At 38.4% G+C, this 17,699-nt stretch overlaps 1 protein-coding gene across 6 annotated transcripts in view; it reads right to left on the bottom strand.

Annotated features, from left to right (window-relative positions):
• Positions 1–17,699, bottom strand: part of MGA (MAX dimerization protein MGA) — a 61,971-nt gene that overhangs the window by 25,761 nt on the left and 18,511 nt on the right. For 4 of the 6 annotated variants that reach the window (XM_076344638.1, XM_076344637.1, XM_076344641.1 and 1 more), the window contains exons 3-13: positions 15,551–16,481; positions 15,109–15,196; positions 14,871–14,966; positions 10,046–10,174; positions 8,518–8,616; positions 7,223–7,872; positions 6,212–6,569; positions 5,004–5,227; positions 3,835–3,975; positions 3,336–3,408; positions 1,407–1,927 (exon numbers count right to left, since the gene is read on the bottom strand). In XM_076344638.1, coding sequence (XP_076200753.1) covers positions 1,407–1,927; positions 3,336–3,408; positions 3,835–3,975; positions 5,004–5,227; positions 6,212–6,569; positions 7,223–7,872; positions 8,518–8,616; positions 10,046–10,174; positions 14,871–14,966; positions 15,109–15,196; positions 15,551–16,481 — 3,310 coding nt within the window. The remainder of the gene's footprint in view (positions 1–1,406; positions 1,928–3,335; positions 3,409–3,834; positions 3,976–5,003; positions 5,228–6,211; positions 6,570–7,222; positions 7,873–8,517; positions 8,617–10,045; positions 10,175–14,870; positions 14,967–15,108; positions 15,197–15,550; positions 16,482–17,699) is intronic. The other 2 variants (XM_076344640.1, XM_076344642.1) reach the window with 2 other exon arrangements.

Genomic DNA, 17,699 nt, shown 5'->3' with positions numbered 1-17,699 from the left:
CAAAAAACCATTGCAATTCAGAATGGGAATTCCTAATTTCCTTACTGCCCAGGAGAACTTCAAACAACTCTGTTACATCTTTATAACACAGATTTTAGATGCTACTCAGACTCTCACATAGAACCACAGAGTCCAAAGAAGCATGTGAAATCACTGAAATTAGATAGAGTGAAGCTAGCGCTTATTTTTCCTGTTCCTTACTTATGCTACAGTCCTGAATAAAAATGGGTTCCCAAATTCAAGGACAATTTTGGGTAAAATTCTCAAACCTAACACACACCTAGCATCACAGAAGAAAGAATACTTATGTCATATACATTGGGACAAAACTCTAAAGAGCTTGTAAAAGCTTTATCAGCTTTTTTCTTATCCGTACTGTCATTTGATACTGTAATTAAGGTATGATGAGTTGACTAACTTCAAATTCAGAGTTGTAGTGGTAACTGACTGCATGGGAGACAATAAACAGAACATCTTTCTGAATGTCAGGCTTTATGCCTACCAGTCAATGGGAAGTTTTGCTAGTGTTGCATTTTACTTTCAGGTTGTTTGAGAATACCTTCTAAAAGCCAAATACATTTAACACACTACTAAATAAGGTCTTGACTCTTTTTATTGATCAACTTTTATTAAAAATATGAAATCTCCCCCTACATTTTTTCTCTCCTCTAGCCTCTTTTTGTGAGGGTGCCGTATCTGCAAAGTGTCATGAAAATAAATTTTACTCTCATTTTCTAATTCATATGCCTTCTCGGAAAGTGGTATTACTATAACAACAAATACCTTTCATTGAAAAAGATCTTCATCCTAGCCCTACAGTTCCTACAACCAATTCATAATACCAAGTTGGCAGCATGAATCTGCAGGGAAAGAACTCACTTTGAACTTAGGATTATGAAGTGTCTTGATGAACAACATATTCTGCAAAGAGGACACAGGCTATTAGTGAAGATTAACAGTAAGCTGTAGCAAAAAGCAATTTAATGTTTACAGTTTCATTTTAAAGTTTTGTCCCAGTGTACACTTCCTCAGAAAATATTATTTTTGTGGCCTCTAACAGCCATTCCTTTAGAAGTATTTTCTGTCAAATGCATCTGCAGGGAGTTTTCCAAAGCACCAGAAAGATCTTGAGATTCTGTACTTGGGCCACCAAGACCCAAATGGCTGAAAGGACAAGCTAAACCATCAGATTTCAGACCTCCAATCAGATTTCCTGTTATTGAGTCAGTCTTGAAAGGGACAAGCTTATGGAGAGGCAGGAATGCCACCAGATACTAAGAATCCTTGTCTGGACAGGCAAAAGACTAGGTAGACAAATTAAAGAGTGTTCTCTCTCCCCTTCAAGGAGTTCTGGGATACTGGATGAAACTGAATCTAATCTCCACAGTAAAGGCAGAGGGACCCACCTGAATCAAGCCCGAGGGGCTCATATTAGCTTTGCGTTTGTAGACGACCAGCTTTCCTGCAGGAGAAACCCCTGCATAAAAAGGCAAGCCTTTGCCCCCATGCAACTTCTCCCGCAGTTTGTCCAATGTGTCTGCCCGCAAGAACTTTAGATTCTCTGGGTTTTTGCATGACGGCACCCCGCTATCAGGAGTCTCCAAGACAGGTATCCCAGGCTTCTCGTCCTTGTCCTGGTAGGACGGCACTGAAATTTTCACTCTGGAGGAGTAGACAGGAGGGTGGTTCTCATCCTGGGCCTTGTGTTCCGAAGCCAATTCAATAATGAAGCTACCCACTTTGAGGCACTGTGGCACGTTACTGTTGATATGCTGTGATAAGATGGTCAAGATCTTATTGTGATCTTCCTCCCAGTTGCAGTCAGAGATAATCTCGATAAGTTTGGTTGGTCCACCTGGAGTGGTGTGATGAACATAGGAGGTGGAGGAAGAGTCCCCCTCACTACGGGAAGACCACCAGCTTTTCTCTGAGAAAGAATTGAAATAGGTTTCTGCAATACTATGGCATTTTAATCACCTGGATATTCAAACAGTTTTATTCTGCCCACACCTCCACCCTTGTCTCAGCTGCAGGGCAACAACAAGTAAAAGAACTGTTCAAAGCATCACTTCCCCTTGCAGAGCTTCACAAGCAAGCAAAAACTCACTGCAAAACTAATGTAACTATTTCTCACAGTTCATTCCCTGCAGCCATACCATCTCAGGTTGTATCCCATTGCATCGCAAGCTAAACAAAGCTGGGTTGTTTCAGTATATGGATGAAAGATCTCCAAGCAACACCAACATGCAGTAGAAAGCATCACTGGTTATTCAAGAGATGGCACTTTTCTCTTGGAGTCAGAAAAGGACCAATGTCCTATAATGGCATGAGGGGCAAACATGCCGCTAGCAGAACTGTCTTTTGCAGAAGGTGTATAACAGAAGCATGACCTTTTGTTGTCATTAGAGATCCAACGTCACTTTTTGCAAAACTGTAAGGATGTTGAGCCCTGTGTCCTGGCCATTTTAATTTCACCTACCAATTCACCAGCATTTTCAACTAGTTGTATTATTTTTCCATTCCCATCCTTAAATGTAGAGTGCGCTGTTGTATACATTAAACAGTGAAAAAAAATTCAGCTCAAAAAGGCAGCTATATTTCATTAGTGGATGACACAATGCCTCTAGTATATGTCTCATTTTAAAGTTCATAACACGATTTGGGCCACTTCAGACTGAAGGAGAACACAGATGTCTAGCCTACTTCTTCATGAACTAGAAACTCAAACCCAGTATATATAATGTAGCAAAACTTCAACCTTTCAACTTGAACTAAAAGAATTCAACATCAAACAACTCCAAATAAAGTATAGGCGCTTCCTTGTCCCATACGGTTCTAAGCGGAGAACACGAGGATCCCATTCTCACAATACCACTTGGATATTTATTAATTCTTCAGTAACTACAAAGTAATAGTAAGGAAAAAGAGGGGGAAAAAAAAAAACCCAGACAAACCATAAACAGTGATGTCCATTCCTTCCCAAGTATCTAATTATCACTCTTGAAGACAAGTCTGCTGTGCAGTATTATCTTTTATTGCTAAACAAGCTACTGGTCATTTTAACCTTAGAGCAACAACAAGTACTGGATATTTAGCCTGCTGTATCTCCCACGTGACACACACACAACTGCTTAAGAAAACAGGAAACTGTAAGCACATCATAAGATTTTTATTGACAACAGTAATAACTCCCCCAGCAAATGGACTTTTGTTTCATCAATAGCTGCAACTTTTTAAAAAAAATAAAGCCAACACACACACAAAAAAAAAAGTGCCACACCACAAAAATGTGGAACTAGCAAGAGGTCGAATTATACTCAAGACTCAGCTCTTACCTCCTGATTTATCAGTGTCTTTGTCTATTTCACAGGTTGCTTTCTCAGGAGACTGAAGCTCTGTTTCATGCTCCTGCAGGAGGAAAGAAATGCAAGAAAGATATTCATCCTGTGTATCTCTCTTCCACACTAAAAATCACATCACAAAATAAACTAGTTCATCATACTGTCACCCCAAATCATAAAACATATGCTAACTTTGACAATGTTACAACTTTCATCTTAGAACAGCTCTTTTAACAATGAACATTTAAGCCTTACATGATAATGCACTTGGCAGCCAGGAATGTCCACAGACAAGACAATTTCTATCATAGTAACAAGGTAAGTCTAGCAACACTGCTAGGTGATTTAGGCTCCAGGCTCCACAGCTCTGTCACCATCAAATATAAGTCAAGCTCTTATGTTGCGTAGAAGTTTCTGGGGAAAAAATTACTTCAACATTTTCAATATTTCTGCCTGTTCTATGATACATGCTAGTTACAGTGTGACTTCTTACCTTTGTACTAGAACTCTGTGAATCACTTTTGTCTTTTTGTTGCTTTTTCTCCTCTCTCCTGCGTTCATATGCTCGGACCCTTGCACAAGTCATCATACTTTCAAAGTACAAGTAAACAGGATCCTTGTCCTCCTCTCGAATCTACCAAAAAAAAAAAAAAAAGAGAGAGGAGAAAACATCTACATTCTAGATGCACGTTAGATTCATGAAACAGTTTTGCTTTCTAACAACACTTCAACATTAATGCTTCAATGGTAAATGCCAAAAGAAAGGTCTAGCATTTAAAGCTGAATCTGCCCTTTTAGTATCACATAGCCCAGTCTACATCTTGCTTCCAAATTACATATTCAGGGCGGGATGGGGGGTGGTGTGGAACAGAACACCAACACCACCCCCAAAAATCCAAACCCGTTCAGATACTCTTCTAAGTGGGGAAACAAGTCCTACGTGTCATGCGTTGTTTAACATTATCTGGTATACATTAAATAGCAACTCTGGCATGTTTTTTCTTCAGACATAACTAGACTCAACTCTACTGCTGTTCTTCCTCTATTGCTGTTGTTGCTTTTGTTAGATACTAAGGTGAGGGGAGAGGCAAATGCAGATTCTTCCAATGCTGGCACTGAAACCTCAAATAAGAACAAAAAAAGACTCCAGAACTACACTGAACACTGTGTCTGTATCCCAATTTTTTTTTTTTTGCAAGTAATTCATTAATTAGATAGGCGACATTATGCAGCGACATTATGCAGCGAATAACTTACACAAACATTGCAGAACCAGCAATCATTTTGCCAGAAATAACATATATTATTGCATTTTTTAAATGAGGCTATTAGTGAATCATAATCACCTTTCACCATCTGCATATTGCTACAGTAAATTCTCAACCGAAGACGGACACAGTTAAAGATTTATATACAGTCAGTGAATCATAATCACCTTTCACCATCTGCATATTGCTACAGTAAATTCTCAACAGAAGACGGACACAGTTAAAGATTTATATACAGTCAATTCATCCTAGCTTATCAACATACGTACGGGCAGTCAATCTTAGGCTTTCATCTCAAATTTCATCTAAAATGGCCTAGCACAGAAGCTTTTGGCAGTGTTTGTTTTAATTTTCAATACAAAGGAAAACAAACGCATCTCTTTTCCTTTCTTACCACTGGATTGGGTTTAGGAGTATACACTCTGCCTGGTTTCATTCCACTGGAAGATCTATGCTTACTAGAAAGCAAGACTTCTGGGTTGGGCAGTACCGCAGATTTAACTGGTTCAATAACAGATGGTGTTGGGATGTAAATTGGCTCTGGATCTATTTCACCTTCTACTTTCACCCACAATGGACAATTCCTAATAGGCTGTTCTGGCTCCGAGTCACAGATAGCTGAAAAAAGAGGAAAAACAAAAACAACTTAATGAAACACCATCATCTAACACAGCAGTAACAGAAATTTTTGTTTGAGCCTGAGGTCTAGCCATGCAGCAATCACTACTTCATACTACCAGAAAACACTATCGGTTGTTTTTCTTGTCTCAAATTCTAGCCAAAAGTGACTGGGGATTTGTCCACAAGAAAGAAGAAATGAAAATAAAAAGGATTCTACATTAATCATTGTTTCTCACTTGTACTGTGATAGCAGATACAGAAAAACACTGAAGAATTAGCGATCTTCATTGATGCTGTATACTTAAAAATTAGAAAACACCCCCCAAAAAGACAGACTTTATACCACACCTCTATGGAAGATTAATTTATTCCAGTGGAACACCAGATAACACTATGTTCGCTTTTAGCTATTGCTAAAAGTACTACTACTAGCAAGAAACTGAAAGTGTAAATTCATGGTCAATTTCTACCAATTTGGTTTTCTGAGCATTCCTTAGGCCAGATCTGAAACTACCATAAATCACTGTATTTCCACTGAAGTCAATGAACTATGCAGCTAGGTACAGCAATTGAAAATACAGCTCTAGATACTCACTTGATAAGAGGGAAAGAAAACAGCACTATGACAGTGAAGATTACCAACAGTGATAGCAGTAATTATCTTATATCTTTAGTCTTTAAAGATATTTGGAGAGTTGAGCAGAGACTTTAAATTATCAAAAAGAAACTCCAGCTATTTGATCACAACAACTAAGTAGTGCCCAAAATGCTGATAAGTAAGAGTTTAAAAAAAAAAAAGAGAAAAGGTGTTATTTCCTGCTAGTCAGCTATATGAAAGCAGATGTTGCAGACATCTCTTGAATTCACTCCCAATTTCTGCATTTAGAAATGGCATCACTACTACGTCCTAACAAAAATGCCCACCAAGATAGGTAGTTTCTGTGAAGCTGTAAGTAATCACTTTTGCCCAGCAATACTCACTGTATTCCACCCTTTTTCTCTTCTTCTTATCTTTCTGCTTCAGCTCATCTTCCTCCCCATCACCCTCTTCTTCCACATCTTCATCCTCTTGCTGTTCTTCTTGTGTTCCATAGAACACAAGATTTCCACGCACAGCCTTTTTCATTATTTTCTTATGTTTTGATCCTCCCTTCACCAGCAACACTCTTCTCTTCAAGCAAGTACAACCAAACATACAGTCTGGCCTGCGGCAGTGGGTAGGCTGACGTTTCTCCAGTGCTAGACTGGCACATATGCAACCCAGTCGACAGAAATCATTATTGCAAGGAGGTGCTCGTCGTCTTATTATTTTGTGGATAGGTTTGTTTTTGAGAGAAGCCTAAAAAAAGTTTTAAAGAAGTATACACTTCAAATTTTAGTAAGCGGAAATTTTACTAAGATTAAATCAAGCATATGCAAAATTGCTATTCAAAGTTCACTTAGAATAACCCCTCCAACTACATGGTTTACATAGGAAAATTTGTCATCTATCTGGGGGAAAAAAAAAAAAGAACAGAGGAGAGTTTGCATTTGAAGTCTTCTGAGAGACAATTTGAGACAGCTAAACCACCTTGGTAATAAGTAGGATGAGTAGAAAGGAAAAGAGGTTATCATGTGACAACGAAGTTATATGACCAGGCTTTTTTTGCAGTTAGTTCAACTGAAAAAAAAAAAAAGGTGACAAATAGTAAGGAAATGCAGTCACTGAATAGCAATTGTATTAACCAGAATTTTTAATGGTGAAAATTTGAGATAACTCAAATTATTAATGGTTCGTATCAACACGCTATTATCACAATTAGTTTTTTCACATACTGCTAAGTCAGCACTTCTCAACTTTCACTGCAAAGACTACACCACAAAGGAACATCATGCGTTGTCGTGCTCCTTAGCAGCTTCAGTCTTATTTTCTGCATCTATATGCAACATCACTAAGTGCACAGATTTGGAAAAGCAACAGTACAGAAAGGAAGGAAACTATTACAGATCTACCTGAGCTGTAAGCAGGGTTGCCAGAGAGATGTCTGCTCGTTCTTCTGTAATATAGGTCCGTGGTTTGCCATCCCAGAGAGCACAGTCTTCCAAGTCCATTAACTTCACTTGAGATTTAGACAAACCTGGTGGACGAGCTGCTTGTTGCTGTTGTGGTGCTTGGCGCAAACTAATCTGTTTTGGAAGTACGTTTTCATCCAGAGCTGGCACCACAAAACTATCTGCTTGGTTAGTCAAACTGCTATTTGAGACAGACTTAGCAGCCTTTTCCCCTGATGCTGAAGAGTTCTGTTTCTGCTTCGCAGAAAAAGGTGAAGGCAGTATAGGCTTGTAAGATGATTTTACTCTGCTGTTTGTAGATGTCTGTCTGTTTTGAGCCTTTGTCTTCCTAGAGGTAGATGACAGAGGGACAGGCTTAAACGCGTAAGATGTTGATGGAATTATGGTGGACTGCTTCTTTAAAACACTGTCGAGTGTTCGCACATAGCTAGTGCTTTTAGTGGGAAGCTGATACACCACAGGAGAAGTGGGAGTGCTAGAAGAGAATCCCATACTCGTTTCCATCAACTTCCCTTCATTTTCCAGGTATTCATCCAGCTTGTCACTACAGAACGCTGAGCGATTCTTCAAGGAACCTTCTGAACTGCCACCTAAACAAATAAAGAGCACTTTAACTAGCTCCTGGGAAAACATACTGACAAATCTTATAATAATCAAACAATACAGAAGAGGTAAATACCCCTCTCAAAATACATATACAATTCTTTTAGAAGAGTACAACACAGGCACACCAAATATAATCCATTCTGAAACACAACCAGCTTTTTGTGGAGATTTCACATGTTTATTCGTTCACAAAACCAGTAAGCCTTCAGCAGGCAGTGCTTCTATGCAACTTACTTTGTTCATCCTGAACATCTAGCCTACCTGGTACACCACAATACATCTGGAATACCCCAACACAACACTGTATGGAAGTGCAGAAGGTACAATATAAATCTTTAATCTAAATCCCAAAACTATTACAGCTTTGATCTTCACTCAAGCCTTCTGTGTAAAATGGAATACATTTTTTAACTTACTCAGAGTAAGTTTCTCTCTTCCCTCGTAAACCTCCATTCTGACCATGGAAGCAGTACCAAAAAATTCTTTATTTATGACCATTTAAATATTAAAAAAAAACCAAACCACCTTTCATTAAGATACACACAATTATGAAATTGCAAGATCTATGGAAGGTCAAGAAAAAGGCCACGTATTAGAAATATGTACACTGATGTCTTTCTCTTTTTTACCTTCATTTCTAGAAGCACCGTGAAGCTTCCCTCGCCAGCCTTTGATTTTTGTAAAATCATTTGTCTTTCCTGTCCTGGAAACAAAAGGAAATCCGGTATCTGGAAAAGAAGAAAGCTAGCCTCAGTTTATGAACCAAGCTTGATTGTATCAATGTCCTAGCAAACTCTGCTTATTCCTTTGCAGGGACAGATGAACAATAGTAAGTCAAAAGGCTGAATAAAGAGACTTGATTTTTACTTTTTTTTTTTTTAATTAACAGAATACTTAACAAAGCCAAGCTTCCTGTAAAGTTCTGCTGTATGGCCATGCATCTGCTATCCCATACAAAAGATGTCTTCTCCTGTATTTTCAGTTTTAGTCTCCTTAGCAATGGTGCAAGCAGTTGATTCCAAAACTCAAAACGGGCGAATCAGCAAGTTAGTACACCAAAATGGAACAGGCAGGTTTTGAGCTGATACTACAACCTCTCTCAGCAAGGAAAGTAATTTGAGTCTCTCCCCCCAACTGAGACAATGACTTTTATAAAAGACCTGTAGAATCTTCATTTAACATCTGTCAAATTCAGCTGAGTATCAATTAGGGGTAGAGACAGTGAATAATCACAAAAGGCAAACAGCAACATCTCTGTCAAGTTTTCCATCAGCCCTGGGAGCTAAGTTGGAATTTATAAATACTAACAGGGATCCGTATGGCTCTTTTACATATTGCTAGGCTAGAAATAATTGCAATTGACACTGAGCTGACTGAGGTCTTCGGAATTGAACCTGCCTCTTTTGCAGTGTAAACAAAGTTGAGATACAATGTGTGCCTCTTTACCAGCTCCCAAAAGCAGCAGATTAAGAAAGACACAGTAATCGGAATATTAAAGTAGGAGAAAGAGGTAAGTAGGAGAAAGATAAGCACCCGTATACTTTGTCCAACCAGTTTATTATTAAAAACAGTATCTACCAACAGTATCAGAATCCTAGTCACATTATAATGAGAAATGCACTTGTTTGAATACCAAATAAGTTTAAAAAAAGCACAACTGGTCAGCACTTTTGTAATAAATCATTGTCATGAAGTTACAGGTTAGCCCCCAAGTGGCACCTCAAGCTCTTCTTCTGGAAAGTTCTGACACTCAGCTCTGTGAAAGACAACTTTTTTTGTTTTGCATGTGAGCAACATCAGAGAAATGTAGACTGCTTAGGCTCTGAGTCATTTGAGAGCAGTTAATGTGTATATTTACATTTAGAAAATCCAGCTCCAATAGACAAAACATACCCATATAAAATAAGCTAGACAGATATTATTACTGGATCACAACCACCACAAAAATGAAGGCTAAAAGACAATCTGGCCAGAATTACTCAGGACTCCTTGGCCAGAAACCACATAATGATTTAAGGAAGTTCTCACATTTTGTCATTTTAATACCGCTTTAATTTCTTTAAGATATCAAGTTCAACTAAATGGCCATTCCCTCCTTCTGATCATTGATAATAAAAAGGTAATACTTGAGTTTCAGCAAATCCATATTCTACCCACCTGGAGAATTGGGATTGGTTCCTGGATAGCTCCACAAAGAGTAATTTGAGTAGGAAAGAGGAAGCTGCACACCCAAATATTTCAAGTCAATGCTCATTGTTGGGTCCACAGAATTCAACTTCAGTCCCACTACAAGAGGCAAGCATCAGTAAATGTCTCAATGCAGCAAGATGTTAGGAAAAAGAAAGTCAAGATATTTACCAAAAAATAAACCAGTAAGTTATATACAGGCTTTTCTAGCATTCACCCACTATTTTAAGAGACCTGAAAAAGCATTATCGACTATAACTGTTACTTACACTGGATTTGCAGCAGGTATAAACTAAAGAGTATTTTAGAGAATGTGAAATCAAGAAAAAAAAAATGGAATTACTTTTCATAATTTTCTTGATTACTACTGAAGTTTCCACAGAAATTTATTAACCAAAGTGCCAGTGTTGTAATAATACTCACAATAAGATTTTGTTTGTCCATTTTTTGAAGAAGCTAGCACCGCTACATCCTTGAAGGCTAGAGTTACTGCCTGAACCAACCCAGCTATTTGACATTTCATATCACTACATAAATTATCAATCCTGCCAGTGGTACTTACACATCCCCTTCTCTACTGAAACCTGTTCTTGTGCAAGAACATATACCACACATGCTTCAGTTTCAACCAGCAGTAAGAGACAAGAGCAAACCACATTTTAGTTCTGAAGAAGTGTGTGTGCACATTTGGAAATCTTGATATAAACAAAGTTGTATTCAGACAGCACTCTCGGGACTAGTTCATCAAATGATCCAGATCCCAGTAGGTTATTTTTTTCCCAGGCTTGGCAGTTTGTAATAAAACACCTTTTTTTTTTTTTTTAAGCGGGGGGGGGAACAGCTATAAAGAAACTAAACAATCGATGTTGTTGATGCCACCACAAATGCTTAACTGCCTATAACATCTTTCTTCATCAAGTCCCCCAAAATACTCAAATTGAAACACTTTACTTGGTCACAGAAGGTATCTTTATCTATGGCAAAACAAATATAGATACAGAAATGCTGAGAAAAAAGCTAATAAATTTGACTTAGTACCTTTTTCAGAAAATATTGTTACACTGAATTCAAGGAATTACTGTTGTCAATCAAATTCAGCTCGCAGTCTGGAGTTGAGAACATCTATTTTGGTTTTTAGCTATAGAAACCTACAAATGTTGCTCCTGTTGCCAAAAAGTCTGATATTCATATATTAAATATGTGAGTTTTGAAATTGAAAATGTATGACTTGACAAGGCTCAGGACACAAAGTATTTGCACATACAGTAAAAACCTTGTGTTAGTGATACACATTTATGTTCTTAAGTGGCAACACAGTGACCTGCATACAGGCAGCCCAAAAACAATCAACATGGAACGAATCTCAGACATGGTTGTTTAAATGGATACCATTATCAAAGACAGTCTAGTGAGATATAATTTTCAAATCCGCCTAGGGAAAATGAGCAACACACAAGTCAATCCAGCATTTTGTATAAAAACATGTCAACTGCCAAATGTCAAGATGCCATCCATTCCTTTTCAAACTCAATTTAAAATAAAATGGAAAGAGTACACAGTTTATTTTTCTTGACACTCCATTTGAATTATTCTGTCATCTTCAAAAATAAGCCTAGCTTTGTTTAACACTCAAACAAAAATATGAACACCACCCATACACAAAACCAATTATTTCAGTTTAGGATCATGAAGTAAAAAACACAAAACAGACAAAAAACAGAGGATGACTCCAACAAGTGCAACATGGAATGAACGCAGACAGCCTAAAGAGAACAAATGGTAACAGTCAGTATATGTCAGTTCAGACATCACCATACGTGACACATGAACTATCATTTTTATTAATTTCTATCATCCCCAGTATTGCTAAATTTCAGTTGCTGTAATCAAATAGTAGCAAATGAAGAACCATCTCCTTCAGAACTTTCTCCTCTCCATCAGATGCTGCTGCTAAATCTGAAATACAATGCTTGACAACAGTGCCTTTGATTTTCAGGAATATAATAAGAGATTCAAATTAGCTCAAATAGAAGAGGCATCCTATAGCATTCCAGTACTCCAGCACGAGCTTTCCTTCTAACGTGCTTAAGTTGAATTCCGTTCTTTCTGAAGCATCTTCTTCCTGTAGTCCTGGTGTCTCTCTAAGATCTAGATAGCCTCAATCACCATTTTCTTAACTTCACAAACCAACAGCAATTGTGGGCTTCAGGTACAGCTCCAACACATCATCAGTGAACCTCAAAAAGAAACTTAAGCTTCTCAACTACATTGTCTAAAACCAAAAGCAGAGTTAATATCAGAATTGCTATGTCCATTTTCCATGCTGCAGTGAGGACAAGAAAGCCAGTAAGCTTCTACAAAATAGCTGAAATCACATTTAGAAACATGCACTTCACATCTTCCAGACAGAAGGGAACCATGCCTCTTTGCCTATTCTGTAGTAAATGACAGGGAGGTATTAGTCACGATCTGTGGCCAAGAAATTGTGGAGAACAAGTATCAGAATCAAGAAGGCTAATGAGGCTGCACCAAGCTCCAGGATGCTACTTAGAATCAGCAGTCTGGGAAAAGATACAGCCCTTAAGTTTGGCCTAGAGGCACTCCCCAGCTGCCTTCTTACATCTTATTGATGATATTGGGGGGGGGGGGGGAAGAATTAAAAAAACCCAACAATCCCTCTCTCCATTAACATCATTGTGTTCCTTCCCCTATCTCAAGTCTGCAATGGAAGGCAATATTTGGAAGGTGAAGGTAATCTGAATAAAGACTGATTCCAGTTCACATGCAGCTGCTGAAGTCTAACAACAAAAGTGTATATATTGTAATTCACTTCACAGCCTGATCAAGTTACATCTGTATCTCTTGCTGCAAATAGTCTTCACATAGCTTCTTTTCCCTCTAAAAATTAGACAGGTGAGGGTCATTCTCTTCATTGCTGAATTACAATTTCACCATTTAATAGGCTCAGCAGATTACCATCCAACACTGGAAAATGACGGTCACAAGCATTCAAGAAAGTCAAAATTCTTCAGATCTTTTTCTTAGCCTGATGTTTGACTTTTCTTGTCCATTTTGTAGTATCTGTGAACTGCTTAACACCCTTCAGAAGGTACCACACACTTCACCACCACTCACTTAGAAGCTGGAGGAAAAGCATGTGGATTTTACACCTTCCCAGTTTCAGGATCATCTCAAGAGTAAAATACCCCTCGCTAGTGTTGTGGTTGCCAGCATACCACATGGCTGCCAACATACCATAATTTTATTATACTTTTCTTGGGTAAAGATAACATCTAGGAAGCCCACAATATAATCCTAAAAAGCCTTAACATTGCTGTAACATTTGCTTAGCACTGTATCTAGCATTGCCAGCAGCTGACCACGAAAGGGATTTTGCCACCATTCTTGAAATATGACAAGATACACAGACCTGTGAGGGCAGGTTGGCCAGTGAGGTCATTAGAAAACAGGGCCGCCTATTTCTGGAATCATGGGAGAGGAAAACTGCATTTAGACATCCATGATACAACTGTCAACACTGATGCTATACCACTGAGGATAACCTATCCCCAGCCAGGTTGTACTTGTTTGATTCCCACCACATCAGCCCACAGGACAGAGCTTTAAGAGCTCTCTACTACCCTTCTTGTGATCGCTTTGCAAAGGTGGAAGACGGGAATGTCAGCTCAACAGTAGCAAGACGCAAAGGCATCCTTTTACATCCTTTGTTGCAAAAAATGCCAGGCTAGTTCTCATCATACCCCATGCATAAACCATTCAAGATAATCCAGGGTTCTTCACAGTAGAAGCTCTCGGAGGACCCAAAATAACTAGTATCAGAGTTAAGATCAGTATTTGGAATCTCAATCCCTACAGCATTACAGTTATGTTTGAAAAATTCAGGGCCAGAACCTCAAGAGCATGAGGTATGATGCTTCCATTCGGATCAATTTCTTCATCACCTGCTCCGATGCCTACGTTAACGCCATTGGTCTCAGGACTACAATTGCTGAAGACTCTCAACATCATCAGTAGAGAGAACGTTAAGTTCTGCTGTGTTGATCCTTGACTTTCTTCCATCTGACCTCAGGATAATATTGTATATAAATGAAAGATCGCAAGCTAGAAGTACCTTGCTTGGCCCTCTTATGTGGCTAGTGAACCTGGGTCTACAGTGACTCAAAGAAATACAGACTCAAACATAGCAAATGTAGTCTTAGTTAAGTGTTTCTGGACTTCTAGCTCCTCTACTACCAGAAAACAGCTATTTTCTATGGAGGAGTAAAATCAACTCCATCTGCTCTCTACAAGGATTAGCTCATTACAAAACAGGCATGGTCTGAAGTCTGAAGGCTCAGCATCTTCTGCAAGAGGCATACAATGACATGCAGCCTCTTGCTCTGCTGTTGGAGATTCAGGATTCATCTTTTGCCTCCTCCACCTCTTCTAGTTTGCAACATGAATGTGTGAAAACAAAAACATCTTTATCGGCTCGCTGAAACTACTTTTAAAGCCTCTAAGAAAAAAAAATGGGTTAGATGCCACAGATTCTCTCTCATTGCCACAAGTGGCAAGAGGGAAACTGACAGTTTCACACAAATTTCCTTTCATACTCTCACATTTGTACATACACAGCTGTACACCTTCCTGCATTTGAAAAAAAAAAAAAATAACCAATATCAGATCCCAGCTGTATTGGGGATATGCAGTATTACATCCAGCAGGAAATTATCAACTCAGTATGATTAAGTGTAATACACAACCAGGTGCAACAATACCTACACTGCCCGCTTACCTTCCTGAAGGCTAGGATGTATTACTTGCTTATGCCTCAAGGTCTTCAGCTCTTCCATCAATTCCTTTTCCAGTACTTGTATTCTTGCTTGACAATCTACTCAAAAAATAAACAAGAGAGAACATATGAAAAACATTTATTATGCAAAAAATTTACTTAAATGATTAATTTTCCAGTGTGTCTTTACAAATTCCCTTATTGCAGGGAATAGCCACTTACAAAAAATACAAAAATGTACCTGGATCATTTGTAGTCAATAAGGGAGCCTGAAGATTCTGCGACTCTTCTCCTCCAGCTCTATCAACAGTGTGAATGTCAAGAGCTTCCTACATACATAAAGAGCCTTGAATAAGTATAAGATACCTTAAAACACTAAGTTAAGATGCAAACTAGGCCACATCAAAATACCACTGAAATATTCAAAACATGAGCTTGTTTAATAAACAAGTATGCGTTCTTTTATACAGAACTCTAGATGCCACTATTTCTCCCCAGGTTGCTAAGTAGTAAGAAAATGTTACGATTAACATAGGCACAAGACAACAACAGATTTGGAAAGAGGCCATAAATCTCAAAGCTTAGTTTAAAAGAAAATATACCTTCAGCTTATAAGTACAAAGGGCTTAAAAATGAGACATTAGAAAAGGTTTTGAATTTTACTCAAAACAGTTAGGTCTTACCTTTGATGCAAAGGACACAAAGAGGACTCCATCAACATCTTCAAGGTCCGGCTTAACATCCGGAAGGATACTCCCAGGCCCCAGAGAGGTGTTCTTGCTTGTTATTACAGCTTTCCCTATACCTTTAGGTGGTCGACCAGCCTTGGAAATTTTCAGTTTCCGTGGCCTTCCTCTTTTAGTTGTAACTGATGATATGGTGTTTTGATTGCTACCAGAGCCTTTCAGGGACATAGGATTCTTCAGTATGCCAGGCCTTTTTCTTCCACAGATCTCTTTAGCTGAAAAGTGACAACTTACTGAGCCTCTGAGATTAAAATTAGGCGATTTAGACAGAGCCCACTGGGCCTCTCTGATTGAAGAGTATTTCTGTGACATTTTACTCCCAGGAGATTGTTTTTTCATAACTAACTCCTCAGTTACAGTGGCTGTGCCTGAGCAAGAGCCTTTGTGATTTTCAAAACACACAGGCAAGGAATCCAGTATTGCACTCAAAGGGGATTTATCCTTCTTGCAAGACGAAAGCATGGTCTGCGGCAGCTCAGATATCTTCACTGTGCTCTTTGTGACTGCACAAGGTTCTAAATAGACCACAGGCATCTTCCCACTATCCAGTTTTAACATTTTTGCTTTGGCAACACCCGAAGGACTGGTTAGCACACGCTTCCTAGACCTCAATTCTCCATCAATTCCATCTGTTTCACTGCGTCTTATCAGGTGTTTTTGTAGGATGGGATCATCATCATCAGTGTTGGAATACTCATCAGTTTCTTCATCTGTGTCTTCCTGTTTCACTCTTATTCCTTGTGTGCAAATACTTGACTCGTAGTCATAGTCATCTACTGGTTCCTCTTTAATGACTACATTAAAGTGTCCATTTGGGTCCAATGGGGATGCCACACGGGAACTGCTTTCATAACTGCTAGCCATGGGACTGGGGTGGGAGGGAGGGGACAAAACCAAAACACAACACAAGATCTTTATCAAATCTCTTCCTTTACCAAAATTCCATCACCTCCCATAATCCTTGGTTACATATTACAAAAAACTTCCAAAACGCTCTGAGACATGAGTCTGCTAAATAAGCTGTCATTTACAAGCTTACATTTTTAGAAGTAAGCACTCAAAGAAAAAAAAAAGCCATCATTAAAAACAATCCAACTTCTTATCTGAAGGCAGCAGCACAATTTCCTTCCCTAGTAATATCAGGGTGACATTTGCACTTTTTCCTATTAGAGACTCAGCATGAACTCATGCTAAGCTATCATGTTTTAAATGCTCAGAAGCGGCCTTAGTTTGCTGTGTATCTCATTGTCACCTTACTAAAGCCATTGTGCTTGCAAATAAGAAGCCAAGTGAGTGCTTAATGCACTTCAACTTACCTGTTTTAACTGAAACTTTAGTTAATTCATCCTGATGCCACATACAGACAATTCCTAAATTCAACTGTTGTTCTAACGCTTACAGAATATTAATATCCTACTGACTTATGCTCCACCGTCCACTAAGTCTAAGTATTAACCTAACCAGAATTTGACACATCATGCATTGGATACTGAAGACTAATGGTGCAGCCAGTTACACTCCAATGATGGGCTTCTTTGAGGGACAGACACATAAGCCAAAAAATTGCACTCAGCAGTCTCATTAAGCACATCAGAAGCTGCTACTCGTCATAAGAGGAAACAGCTAAGATATGAAACCAGAAACTCATATCCACAATGAACCTCAGAAAATAATAGTCAGAACTTATTTACTAAACTTATAAATATAAAAGGAATACTATCTGATAAGATACTATAATTTTAATTCTGTTAAATTATTATTCAAATTCTGTTAACCTTATGTTATTAAAATGTTATTAAGAATAACAATATTTGTTAATGTTAGTTAATGCTAACATAATTTTAAATATAACAATTTTAATAACAATATATTATATATAAAGGGAATATTGCTTTCTGTATCGTGCATATATGTGTATGTGTGTGTATTTTATTATTATCCACCGCCTCCCCTCTTTAAAGAGTGACTATGCTCAGTTGAACCCCCTGCTGGAACTGAGGGAGAAGATGATGTGGAGGAAGAGGCTGCTTCCGCCTCATGTATACTGAGGACATACTTAAGGGAGAAAAGCTGGGACACACAAGAG

This window comes from Aptenodytes patagonicus, chromosome 7 (assembly GCF_965638725.1).
Source record: "Aptenodytes patagonicus chromosome 7, bAptPat1.pri.cur, whole genome shotgun sequence".
Lineage (NCBI taxonomy): Eukaryota > Metazoa > Chordata > Aves > Sphenisciformes > Spheniscidae > Aptenodytes > Aptenodytes patagonicus.
This window is presented reverse-complemented; position numbering and strand designations above follow the sequence as displayed.